The 13964-nt window shown below is 41.1% G+C and overlaps 1 protein-coding gene across 5 annotated transcripts in view; it reads right to left on the reverse strand.

The window, feature by feature from the left end:
- Positions 1-594: 594 nt before the first annotated feature.
- si:ch211-106e7.2 overlaps positions 595-13964 on the reverse strand; it is a 35318-nt gene continuing 21948 nt past the window's right edge. For 3 of the 5 annotated variants that reach the window (XM_021598888.2, XM_021598890.2, XM_036969492.1), the window contains 3 exons: positions 5880-10657; positions 4308-4376; positions 595-1657 (listed from right to left, as the gene is read on the reverse strand). In XM_021598888.2, the coding sequence (XP_021454563.2) occupies positions 1527-1657; positions 4308-4376; positions 5880-10632 (4953 nt within the window). In that variant the 5' untranslated portion in view covers positions 10633-10657 and the 3' untranslated portion in view covers positions 595-1526. The remainder of the gene's footprint in view (positions 1658-4307; positions 4377-5879; positions 10658-13964) is intronic. The other 2 variants (XM_021598891.2, XM_036969493.1) reach the window with 2 other exon arrangements.

A 13964-nucleotide genomic window follows, 5' to 3' on the forward strand; every position in this document is an offset into this window, starting at 1 on the left:
CTAAGGTGTATGTAAACTTCCGACTTCAACTGTATATAGTGTATTCTGGCTAATGCTATATAAACTACTGCTGTACACACATGTTCTATTCATATACTGTCTATACACAACATTCACATACATATACTGCATATTTATATTCCAGACTCTTGACCTTGCTCTTCTGATAAATCTTAATCCAAAAGTTAAAAAAACAAGAGATGTGTGTGTTATTGTATTGCTAGATGTTGCTGCATTGTTGGAGCTAGAACACAGAGCTAGAGCGTTCTGGACATTCTGCAACGACCTCCACATTCTGAGTGTCTGAACAAAGGTGGAGGTAAACAAAAGTGGTTTGAAAGAGGCCATCAAAAAAACATCCTAAGAATTCAAAAGGGTTTTATGTGAGAACAACTTTTGTTTGCAATCCAGAACAACTCTGGGAGCCTAACCAATTGACACCCAAGTGTCACAGACTAGTGCTAATTGCTCTGGATTAGCATTCACACCTAACCAATAGACACATCTGGCTCTGGCAACAGAATGTACCCAGCCTGCAAGTACACTCTAAAGTCAACAAGAATATCCAAGTGAAGGATGCTCTAGAGATAAATATCAATGTAAGTATGTAAAATATTTATTTAGAAACAAATAACAAAAGAAATCAACATATTAAAGAAATAACACTAGGTACAAAAAAAAAAAAAAAATACAAAAAATATATGCACATCAATGCACCATACGGTAACCCTGACAGGGTTGATTGTTTTTGTCTGCCACAGGCTCAGTTGTCTGTCACAAATGTGAATCTATAACTACGAAGAAGTATAAAAGTTGAATACTAAAATACAGAACCAGAATACAAAAAGGTCTAACTACTGCAATGCAAAATTGTTTAAGCTGTCTCAGTATCTTGAACCATACAGTCCTGTTCATCCTGTGTCAACAAAAGGAATTGGTTTGAATTCCAGCAAAATAACTATTGAGAATGAAACTATTGATAAGATATGAGAATGTAGAAGGTAAGAGTCAAGAAGTGAAATTATGTAGCCTACAAATTCAAATAAACTGCAGTACATTTTTCATAGTCCAAATTCTGTGATCCACGCAAACAATAAACATGAGGTTTGCATAAAATATTGTTAACCCCAAACTTTTTTTTAAAAGTCTGAAATGACAGTGACAAGAAAATAGCCATCCAATTGGCCACAAAACTTCATTTAATGTTTTTTAATGACAAAGTCTTGCAATGTTGACCTTGAGGCCTGAGGTAGAGGAGGATACTGTCAGATATATTGGCTCAGTCATTTAAGAATATAAACAATAACTACGATAAAAAATAACCATATTATGAACTGCCCAACCTTACCACAATAAGGTCAAATTCTGCATTCAAAAATAACAATTTTGTTCTGAAAAAGGTTATCATAAACAAAACAAAATGAAATTGTACACAGACTATATTTCCATGGGAAACAAGTTACAATAATCAAATTGTCAACAGTCCTCACTCCACTCCTCCATTCCTTAACTGGAGGCAATACAAACTAGTCTTGGGATAGCCGCTTGAATTTCCTCTGAAACTCCTGGAAGGCAGTGGAGGAAGACTTGGGGATTTTAGTGGGCGAAGAGGTGAGAGGACAATATCTCTTCTGAGGGCCAGCAGACCATAAACCTACTGGGAGTGTAATAGTTCATTTGTTACAATAAATAAAACCAAAAAAAACACCTCACATTTGACAGAAAGGAATAAATAGATATCGGGAACTGCATAGATACACTACCGTTCAAAAGTTGGGGGTCACTTATAAATGTCCTTGTTTTTGAAAGAAAAGCACATTTTGAGCATTAAAATAACATCAAAATGATCCGAAATACAGTGTAGACATTGCTAATGTTGTAAATGACTATTGTAGCTGGAAACTGATTTTCATTGGATTATTTACATAGGTGTAGAGGCCCATTATGTGCAACCATCACGCACGCCTGTGTTCCAATGGCACATTGTGTTAGCTAATCCAAGTTTATCATTTAAAAAAGGCTAATTGATCATTAGAAAACCCTTTTGCAATTATGTTAGTACAGCCGAAAACTGTTGTGTGGATTAAAGATGCAATTAAACTGGCCATCTTTAGACTAGTTGAGTATCTGGAGCATCAGCATTTGTGGGTTCGATTACAGGCTCAAAATGGCCAGAAACAAAGTATTTTCTTCGGAAACTCGTCAGTCTATTCTTGTTCTGAGAAATCAAGGCTATTCCATGCGAGAAATTGCCAAGAAACTGAAGATCTGGAACAAGGCTGTGTACTACTCCCTTCACCGAGAAGCCCAAACGGGCTCTAACCAGAATAGAAAGAGGAGTGGGTGGCCAGGTGCACAACTGAGCAAGTGGACAAGAACATTAGAGTGTCGTAGTTTGAGAAAAAGACGCCTCACAAGTCGTCAACTGGCAGCTTCATTAAATAATACCCACAAAACACGTCTCAAAGTCAACAGTGAAGAGGCGACTCCTGGATGCTGGCCTTCTAGGCAGAGTTCCTCTGTCCAATGTCTGTGTTATTTTGCCCATCTTAATCTTTTATTGGCCAGTCTGAGGTATGTTTTTTAAAATTTGCAACTCTGCCTAGAAGGCCAGCATCCCGGGATTGCTTCTTCACTGTTGACGTTGAGACTGGTGTTTTGCGGGTACTATTTAACTTCTTGGTGACAGGAGGGCAGTATTGAGTAGCTTGGATGAATAAGGTGCACAGAGAAAACTGCCTGCTCCTCAGTCCCAGATGCTAATATAGTAGTATTGGATAGAAATATAATATTAGTAGTATTGGACAGAAAACACGCTGAAGTTTCTAAAACTGTTTGAATCATGTCTGTGAGTATAACATAACTTATTTAGCAGGCGAAACCCAGAGGAAAAACCATTCAAATTTGTTTTTGATTTTTTGGGGTCACTCCCTTTTCAATGGATTTTCATTGGGAATCCAGATTTCTAAAGGGACCTTCTTGCAGTTCCTATCGCTTCCACTGGATGTCAACAGTATTTAGAAATTGGAATGAAGAAGTACGGGCATCGTGAACGAGGGTCACTTGAAGTGTACTGTTAGATAGGAGGCGCGTGACCAGAAAGCTAGCTACAGTTTGTTTTACTCCGGTACTGAACACAGATCATCCTGTCTTCAATTTTAACGATTATCTTCGTAAAAAAAACACCTAAAGTTGTATTACAAAAGTAGTTTGAAATGTTTTGGCAAAGTTTACAGGTAACTTTTGAGATATTTTGTGGTCACGTTGCGCAAGTTGGAACCAGTGTTTTTCTGGATCAAACGCGCCAAATAAATTGACATTTTGGATATGGAGTTAATGGAACAAAAGGACCATTTGTGATGTTATGGGACATTTTTTATTTTAAAAAAAAAGTATTTTACCTTTATTTGACTAGGCAAGTCAGTTAAGAGCAAATTCTTATTTTCAATGACGGCCTAGGAACATTCTGCCTGTTCAGGGGCAGAATGACAGATTTGTACCTTCTTAGCTCTGGGATTTGAACTTGCAACCTTCCGGTTACTAGTCCAACGCTCTAACCACTAGGCTACCCTGCCACCCCAAATATTGGAGTGGCAACAAAAAAAGCTTGTCAAAGGTAAGGCATGAATTATATTTTTATTTCTGCGTCCTGCAGGGTTGAAATATGGTTTCTCTCTTGTTTACGGAGGTGCTATCCTCAGATAATAGCATCGTTTGCTTTCGCCGAAAAGCCTTTTTGAAATCTGACATGTTGGCTGGATTCACAACAAGTGTAGCTTTAATTTGCTCTCTTGCATGTGTGATTTAATGAAAGTTACATTTTTATAGTAATTTATCTGAATTTGGCGCTCTGCATTTTCCGTCGTCCCACATATCCCAGAGAGGTTAAATCAGTTTTCATTTGTGCTAACATAATTGCAAATGGGTTTTCTAATGATCAATTAGCTAATACAAGTTTATCAGTTTAAAAGGCTAACAAAACGTGCCATTGGAACACAGGAGTGATGGTTGCAGATAATGGGCCTCTGTACGCCTATGTAGATATTTCATTAAAAATCAGCCGTTTCCAGCTACAATAGTAATTTACAACATTAACAATGTCTACACTGTATTTCTGATCAAGTTTATGTTATTTTAAAATACATTTTTTTGTGCTTTTCTTTCAAAAACAAGGAAATGTCTAAGTAATCCCAAACTTTTGAACGGTAGTGTACAAAAAACACTTTCCTTACAAAAGACATGCAATGTAGGAAGCCATAATACATACATTTTTAACATGTGGTTGGATAGAGCATGCTATTTATTACCTTGGGATTTCCGGACTATTGTTTTAGTACTCTCAGTCGTCGCAGCAACAGCACCAGCACCAGCCATTTCTTATGGGAAAAAAGTGTTTCAATGTGAAAAGGGTAGGTATAAATGTCTAATTACAGGTAATCGTAATTGGAGTAACCATAATTGGAGTAAAACTAGGGCTGGGCGATATGGCCAACATCTCATATAACAATATTGTTCACATTTTTGACGATATGACAGCATTTTATGTTTTTGAATAATACAAGATCTAAATATTCAGGAGCCTAGGATGGCAACACATACATTATGTGATTTCAATGTGGCATTCTAGATTCTGATTGAACAGTATAAAACAACTTCAACCAAACCAAACTTCTGCATTTCCTGCACTTTTTGTATCATTTTCACACGGTCCCGTAGGGCTGCATGATAGATAAGGGAGAAAACAAATCTAGGCCTACAGTAGTTTATTGGCGAAGTGTTGAAATCGTGGAAGTATAATGATTATTGTAATGCAATAGTTGGAATATAGAGGGCATCACTTTGAATACATTGTTATTTGACATGACAACAAATTAATAAGCCAGGGAGGAATTATTTTGACAGGATAGGAACGTGTTGTTCAGTGTTTCCTAGGGGACCCTATACAACGTTATGTGTGTATTCTCTTACATCATGTAGCTAGCTCGAAATCATGCTTCGCCTAAAGATGGGTTAGCTGACGTCACGAAAAAGAGCCGCACGCTTCAAATGGGACAGAAGTTTGAGTTGTTGTGATTCTGGATAGCCAGATATCTACCAACAATACAAGAAACTGTCATGTGGGGAATCGTAAAGGACTTGTTTCAGTTAGTATAATATTTTTCTTGATACAAATGTCTTGAGGTGTTTTGACTGATTTCATGTCAATGCTAATATGGCAACAAACAAAAAAAATCGCTAGCTAACCAACAACTGTAACAATGTATTTGAGAGACAAGTGCTTATTGAGCAAATGTATTTGTTTTCAATAAACATTGAAGAAATATAGTTTACATGTCAACAACTAAACAAATGTTTTACTCCACAGTTACGCATGCATCGGTTGTGTTGCTAAACAATCAGCCTGTCTATTCCTCTCTGATTTAGAAACATCCTGCATCGGCAATGGTATCAATCAGGCTGCATTATTGGCTAGCTACGTTTGCGCCGACTGATTACATTTGGATAACTAGTTAGCGATTAGCATTAGTGACGAACATGATTTATTTTAGCCCCAACGTGCCAAGAAAAGGCAAACTAGATGTTTGCAGACTAAGGTACACAAACTAGTAGTGTAATTACAGAATACTTAGAAAGCAGCATCGAGGAGAGGGACGACTTGCAAGAAGCAAACGGAGTAAAACATTTTTTTTTAAAAGAAGACATTTCACACGCCAGAGTTGCATATCACATTTAACAAACCAAACACTGAAATATAGTTTTAGAAGGTAAAGTTAAAACCCAAACTGGTCCTTGCATCAATACCGGGACCCAGTCAAATATGCTATACCGCCCAGCCCTAAGTAAGACAGAGCAAGGATATCTGTTTTGGTACTCCTTACCCTTCATTGAACCAGTCTGTGTCCGAGTATCCATGGGTTCTTGTCCATCTTTGAAGTTGAACGACTCTGGCAGCACACTGAACCTCAGAACACTGTTCTCCTCAAGAGGCAAAGGAGCAGGGCTCCTGATCTTAATTGTACTTTTTTCCACTGTAACAGGTTTGCTGGAAGGCACTGCCTTGATCCTAGATTTCTTCAGTCTGAGTTTCAGGCCATTTAAGATGCTCTCTCTTTCAAAGTGCCGCAAAGTCTGCTTGGCCCTTACGGTTCTTTCTGGTGTGGCTCGTCTTTCAGAGGATAATGCACTACCATCTGTGTTGGTCGAGGTAACAGTCTTTTTGGCAACTTCAGCGCAAACAATCTTCGGAGCAAAGCCTCTTCTGTTTCGTAGTCTTGGTCTGCCCCTGGACTTTGTCTTCTTTGTTGGCACAAAACTGTTCTCCCACTCGTTGAAGAGCCGTTGTCTGACTGGGCTTTCCACTGGCGGGCTGGTCTCGGAGGGCTCTATCTTCCAGGACTTGACATTCACACTGAGGGTTAAAGGAGGTGCTGGAGCTTTGTCTGCAAAAGGTCTAGGTCGAGAAGAATTATGGTCCTTGCGTTGGCCAGTTACTACAGTCCCATTTGTCCTCTGGGGCGAGGAACCAAACAAGGCCAGACTTACTGTTGTGACCCTTGAAATCTTGGTCCCAATTCCAGGTTCTGCTGGCTTCTGGAGATTGCGACCGTTTGAAGGTCGGTCTTCTTCCAAAGACTTAGAAGCACTTGTATTGGGGGACTCGAAATCGTCATCTGTGTCAGTCAAGTTGACCTCAGGAACAAGTTGAATGAAGGGACCCAAACCTTGCCTTATTTTCCTTCGCTTTCTTGGGACAGAATGAGGACCTTCAACACATCTCTTGTGTCCAACCCCTTTTTGTTTAACCTTCCAGCTACAATTTAATTTAGGCGATAGATGCTTGTGACATCTTTGCGCCAAGGAGAGTGATGTTAGAAAACTGATTTTCTCTGCTGGTTGGCGTAGCAGATTAGAAGTAGGAATGGTAACTGTAGGAATGACTTCACTACCCCCAAGGTTCCTTTCTTCCAAAGAGACACTAAGTGCTTCTACACATTCAATTTGTTTCTGGAGTGGACCTGGTAGTTGCTGCTTTGGCTGTACATTGTCCCACACTAGCTCAGACATTGGGGTGGATACTTTGAGAAAGTCTTCATAGCTCGAGAAGACATCTTCAATTTCAACTTCAACAATGTTTGGGCACTTGCTGGGCAGGCACAGTGATGGGGGTTTTGACAATGGCAAGCTCTTCGCCCCATTAGTGTATGGGCGATCAGTCTCAGATTCACTATCAGACAAGAAAATAGTTTGGCATTCAATGCCTGTAGATTTTCCTGATTGGGGATTCCCATTTTTACCAGGATTCCCTTCCCTCTTTCTTTCTGCTGTGCCATTTGATTTCCATAAATCCAGGCTTTCCCTTTGTTCTGCATTTGTTGTGCTCGGTTCAACAGCCAAAGTTCCCTCGACAAACATCTTTGCATTCACAGTGGCCTTTGTCAAACCCAATTCAGTCTTGTACTGGCATTTGCAGGACACAGAATTGGTGGACCCACTGAACACTGCCTTCCAACGTGAGAGACAACAGTAATCTTCTGATTGGACATCCACTTCATATTTTACAGTCGTCAACTTTAAATCTACTCTCTCAGATGATTTATCCTCCACGGAGTAATCTTTCAACTCATTCAGCTCCACATCCACTGGCAATTTCAACTGGTCTTCTCCCACTTTGTCTTGCAGTAGCTGGCCATTGAAAAACCGCATAGCCTCTTCTGGTGTCAGCACGTTGATCTCCAGGGAGGAAAATGGGTCACATAAAATGGTGTTTTCACTTTCTTTCTTAACTGGTGAGAGGGTGTGTGTAGAGCTGTGTGCCAAACTTGACCCTTGAATTTCTTTAGCATCAGATTCAGAGGGTGCTGGTCTCTCTGTCTGAATCATCTCAGTCTGCATGTCACTGGCAGAGTCGTCATTTTCTACAGAATTTTCATTTTCGGTACAATTACGTTTTGGTTGTTCATCTCCTCTTCGAAAAGTCTGTTGGTGATATATTAGTGACGAAGGGAATCCAAACTCCCTGTCTATGTCATCAAGCTGCTTATTGGTGTTCAGCCATGAGGACTCTTGACCCGGGACCACGGGGTAAACAGAATCATGTTTAAGAATGACACACTTCTCTTCAACTTGAGCCCAGTTTTTGCGCCTGACTTGTGAAAATATGACAGACTGTGATGACACATCTTTGCCACACACAGATCTAACCTCTCGCATTATATTCTGGAAGATACCAGATCTTACAGCATCTATAAGCTTCTGCCCATCTCCATCCCAATAGAGGCTTAGTAGCTTGCTTTCAACCAGTGTCTCAGAGCATTTTGGATGTTGCACAGTGTCTACCAAGTCCTTCAATTTACCAAGTCTCCATTTGATTACAGGAACTGAGGACAATTCAAAAATGTCCTCATCTGAAACTACTTTTTCATTTGTTTCCTCACTCAATTGGTTAACATGCACATGAGTGGTCATTTCTGTGCCAGCTAATTCTTTTCTCTGAGTGGCTTGACATTTCAAATTAGATAATGGTTGAGAATCCACTTTCTCTACATGTAAGCAGTTCGATAGTGACGGTTCAGACTCAAAATATGAATATGTCTTGGTCAATTCAACAACTGAAGTTTCTGAATTCTGAGTCACTGTTCTTCCAGCACCCAATTCTAATGTAGCTTCCGGTCTGACCTTTTGTCCAAATTCATTTGTCAAAGAAGCAGATACAGTAAGGGTTGTTTGGGCTTGTGATGGACTCTGGTCACAAGATTCTTCCCCAGGGTTGCTCACATTTTCACCACTAGTTGAGAACGACATACCTTGGGTAGTCAAGGGCATTCTATCAGCCACGTTGAGAGATGTGTTTGTCTGCATACACTGCGATAGTGGTTGTACAACGGCGATGGCCTTCTGCACCGTAGGAACAGAGGGGGCATTACTTGCAGATGATCCTTGCCGTACCAGAGCACTTTCATTAGGTTTATCTCCTATCAAAATAACATTTTCTGCTCTAAATCCATTTCCACTTTTGTCCTCTGTTACCGTTACGTAATAGCCCTGTCTTATGGGGTATGACGGTGGCACAGACTCACAGTTTTGCTGGCCTGAAAACTGCATACCATGGTTTAGCACAGATGAAGATGGTCCAGTGTTGGATATCAGAACATAGGTGTTTTTTGGCTTGTAATGTAGTGTATGGGCTGAGCCTTGGTTTGGTATGTATTGCAGAGAATGTGCTCTTGCCCCAACCACATGTCTCGTCTTGTTCAGCATGGGTCCATGTGAGTGCTGGCCTGGGTATGGTGGAGGAGCGGACTCACGGGTGTGCTCGACTGAAGACTGTATACTATTGTTTGGCACAGATGAAGATGGTCCAGTGTTGGACACCAGAACGTCTGCCTTGTAATGTAGGTTGGATACGCCTTCGATATGGGGCCTAGGATATGGGGCATGGTGTGCATTATTTTTAATGGCCCCTCCCTGACTGTTCATATTTGCACAATTTGACACAAGTCTGTTCTGTTGTGGTGGGTTGGTAAGGCCTGCAGGGCGATATCTTTGAAAATGATTAAGAGAAGGGTTATGCATAACATTGTATTGAGGATTCTGGCTAATGTTATGCATTGGCATTGACTGCCCCACTGTAGCATTTGGTAGATTGACCTGGTTGTTGCTGTCCGTGAGAGGTTGGAAGGGATACATTTGACTGTGGTTTGATGGGTCAGTTTGGACAGGTGTGCCATGTTGAACCCTGTTCATCTCAGTCCTGTTGTTATTGTTTTGATTTAGAATCAAATACAGTTGTTTATATGCTGTGGGAGACCGTGGAGATGTCCTTGATGGCACACTACTTGTCTCCTGTGCAATTTGCAAAGAGTTTGGTGTTTGTGGATATCCCTGATGAAGAGCTTGAACCGCCATCCTACTTGAATCCTTTCCACTCACTACAGTCCATTGATGATTGACATGATTGGGACTCCTACCCATTGCAAGAGCAGCAGAGGTACCACTGGAGGTCCCCTCTTGTCTGTCAAGTACCAGCTGCTGACTGCCACTTGCTGGTCTTTGGAGATAAATACAATTTGTATTCAGTGATGCATTAATATCAGAGGGGCAGTGAATGGTTGCACCCTGACCATCCTGTACCAACCTCTGTGAATTGTTACCATTAACACCCAAAGACCTATGTCCCTGCTGGAAAGTAGTTTGAAAAGCATCGTTAACCCTTCCAGGCAGGGTGTGATGGTATCCACTTTGTGATGTAACACCAGTTAATTGTGCAGCTGCATTGTTAGTCAAGAGTGATGTCAAAAGGGGACTAGTGGCCATTAGGGTCTGCCCTTTTGTGGGTGCCTGTTGATTCTGGGTCTGTCCACTCAAGTAACCTACACTGGTTACTTGACTGCTGTGTGGTAAGCATTCACCACCTTGAGTATATGGGACCACTGGTCCGACTTCCCTACCTAGTGTATACGCCACCGATGGTCTGACCATCCCATATTGATGAGAAGAGGTGCTCGGATTCCCACTCAGCTGACCACTGGTGACTTGAGGACTTGAGGATTGTCCAGTGACTGATCGATCCGGTCCACTTTGGGGCCAGGTAGTCTGCATTCTCCTTGGCTTCTCAGTCTCGCCTTCTGCCATGTGGTATGGCAGAACGTAACCATTTCTGAAATGAAAAACCAGGATTAGCCCACAAAACGCACAGTAACAAATATAGCTCGAATCCAATAGTAAAAATTTAGGGTACGGCAATCTGGTGCCAGAAAGCCATCATATTCTTTGAAAGCATAGAAGTGATCGGTAGGCTAGCTGCTATTTTTTCGCCACTAATCTAAACGGAGGTGGGTCGCTCGACTGGAGACACCCAAGATGTGGGCACATTGCATCAGCACTACACCCATGACTTAGGGTAAGCAACAGATCAACTCATACACACATCCAAGGTTGAGGGGTCTGGAACGGTACATTGGTTTACTCCCCGTTAGAATGCACTGATGGGAACTGAAGACAAAAATCATCAGATGTACTCAAGGTAAAGGAGGAGACTTGAGTCCAGTAGAAGTACAAGCGGTCACGTCAAGATAAAACGGCTACTATAAATTGAACCCTCTCTCGAACTCAAGGTTATACATTGACTTAATTAATGATACATTCTTCACTACATTCTCATGACTATGTCATGTCTCTCATAAAACATGAGTTTGTCACAGGAGATGGATTTATCACAGAGCTTAATTTTCTTTATTTACGGTACATTTTCAATCTGTGCTGTATTGTTTCCAATGATGGAAACTGTATGACTTGCGCACCTTTTTATTGTATAAATTAGCTCATTAGTATGTGTTAGGTTGTTGGAGCTTATGTGCGTTATTTTAGCAAAAAGTGTAAGTACAGAAAGTGTCGGTTTCAGGTCAGACAATTTTAGTTCTGTATATTAAGATGAACCTCTTGGTGTTAGGGGGCAGTATTTTCATTTTTGGAAAAAAAAACGTTCCCGTTTTAAAACAGGATATTTTGTCAGGAAAATATGCTAGAATATGCATATAATTGACAGATTTGGATAGAAAACTCTAACGTTTCCAAAACTGTAAAGATATTGTCTGTGAGTATAACAGAACTGATGTTGCAGGCGAAAGCCTGAGAAAAATCTAATCCGGAAGTGCCCCAGGTTTTGAAAGCGCTGCGTTCGATCCAATGACTCCCTATTCAGCTGTGAATGTACCATCAACGAGCTTACGCTTTCTACGTATTCCCCAAGGTGTCTACAGCATTGTGACGTAGTTTTACGCATTTCTGTTGAGGAATAGCCGTAGGCAGCCACATTGCGTAAGTGGTCACATGGTGGCTCCGAGAGAGATTCTCACGTAAAATAGAGGTAGCCATTATTCCAATCGGTCCTAGTGAAAAACGAATTGTCCCGACGGATATATAATCGAATAGATATTAGAAAAACAACTTGAGGATTGATTCTAAACAACGTTTGCCATGTTTCTGTCGATAAAAATGGAGCTAATTTGGAATATTTTTCGGCGTTGTGGTGACTGCAATTTCCGGGCGATTTCTCAGCCAAACGTGAAGAACAAACGGAGCTATTTCGCCTACAAAAATAATATTTTGGGAAAAAATGAACTTTGGCTGCCTACCTGGGAGTCTCGTGATTGAAAACATCCGAAGTTCAAAGGTAAACGATTTAATTTGATTGCTTTTCTGATTTCTGTGACAAGGTTACCTGCTGCTAGCAAGGCATAATGCTATGCTAGGCTATGATAAACTTACACAAATGCTTGTCTAGCGTTGGCTGTAAAGCATATTTTGAAAATCTGAGATGTCAGGGTGATTAACAAAAGGCTAAGCTGTGTTCCAATATATTTCACTTGTGATTTTCATGAATAGGAATATTTTCAAGGAAGATTTATGTCCGTTGCGTTATGCTAATTAGTGTCAGATGATGACAACGGTCCCGTTCATGGGATGGGGTGTCACTACAGGTTAAGGAAGTATGTAAAAGAGCAACAGTTGGGTCTCAGTTCCTGTTAAGCAAAGCTAGTTCTTGTGAAACTAGGCCGAGAAGGTGGTGGAACTCAACAGCCAACAATAGTTGAAGAGTAAGGAAACATCTGGGAGGGGGGCCAGAGCGATCTGCCCCTCCCAAAAGATATAATTTGTAGATAATTGGCCCTCTTTCTGGGACTGACCCACAAACAGGACCAAGCCTGGCCTGTTGAGGAGTGACAGACTCCATCCTAACTGGAGGGGTCCTCTCATCTTATCTATGAACATAGAGCCCTGTCTAACTCCCCTAGCTCTACAATGAGAGTGTAGTCAGCTCAGCTATCCCCATTGAGACCGTGTCTGTGCCTCGATCTAGTTTGGGCAAAACTAAACATGGCGGTGTTCGCCTTTGCAATCTCACTAGAATAAAGACCTCCTCCATTCCTGCCATTTTTTGAAAGAGTTTGAGATACCTCACATCTCAAAATAGGGCAACTTAATGTTAGATCCCTCACTTCCAAGGCAGTTATAGTCAACGAACTAATCACGGATCATAATCTTGATGTGATTGGCCTGACTGAAACATGGTTTAAGCCTGATGAATTTACTGTGTTAAATGAGGCCTCACCTCCTGGTTACACTAGTGACCATATTCCCCGTGCATACCACAAAGGCAGAAGTGTTGCTAACATTTACGATAGAACATTTCAATTTACAACAAAAATACCTTTTCGTCTTTTGAGCTTCTAGTCATGAAATCTATGCAACTTACTGAGTCACTTTTTATATCTACTGTTTACAGGCCTCCTGGGCCATATACATCATTCCTCACTGAGTTCCTATCAGACCTTATGGTCATGGCAGATAATAGTCACATGGCAAACTCCACAGACCCACTCAAAAAGGCTTTCGGAACCATCATCGACTCAGTGGGTTTTGTCCAACATGTCTCCGGACCTACTCACTGCCACAGTCATACTCTGGACCTAGTTTTGTCCCGTTGAATAAATGTTGTGGATCTTAATGTTTGTCCTCATAATCCTGGACTATCGGTCCACCATTTTATTACGTTTGCAATCGCAACAAATAATCTGCTCAGACCCCAACCAAAAATCAAAGGCTGTGCTATAAATTCTCAAGCAACCCAAAAATTCCTAGATGAACTTCCAGACTCCCTCCGCCTACCCAAGGACGGCAGAACGTGGTGCCTTGTGTGACAAGGTTCATGGAAGTGGAAGACACTGAGCCGGTGCAAGGAGACAAAAGGAAGCAGCACATGGTCAAGTTGGGGTGGCAGTTGTATATTGCCCAAGACCCAAAGACCAAATTGGACTGTGTATATTCCTGCCATATGCTGGTGGACAGGAAGGCAGTTCCTGGAGAGGGAAGGGGTAGAAATTAAACTGCCCCTCCTGAGCCACAAGGGAAACTGAGACAATTTATAAACCTATTAAAAAGAAAAACAACCACTGACATGCAAG

This window comes from Oncorhynchus mykiss, chromosome 30 (genome assembly GCF_013265735.2).
Source record: "Oncorhynchus mykiss isolate Arlee chromosome 30, USDA_OmykA_1.1, whole genome shotgun sequence".
Taxonomy (NCBI): Eukaryota; Metazoa; Chordata; class Actinopteri; order Salmoniformes; family Salmonidae; genus Oncorhynchus; species Oncorhynchus mykiss.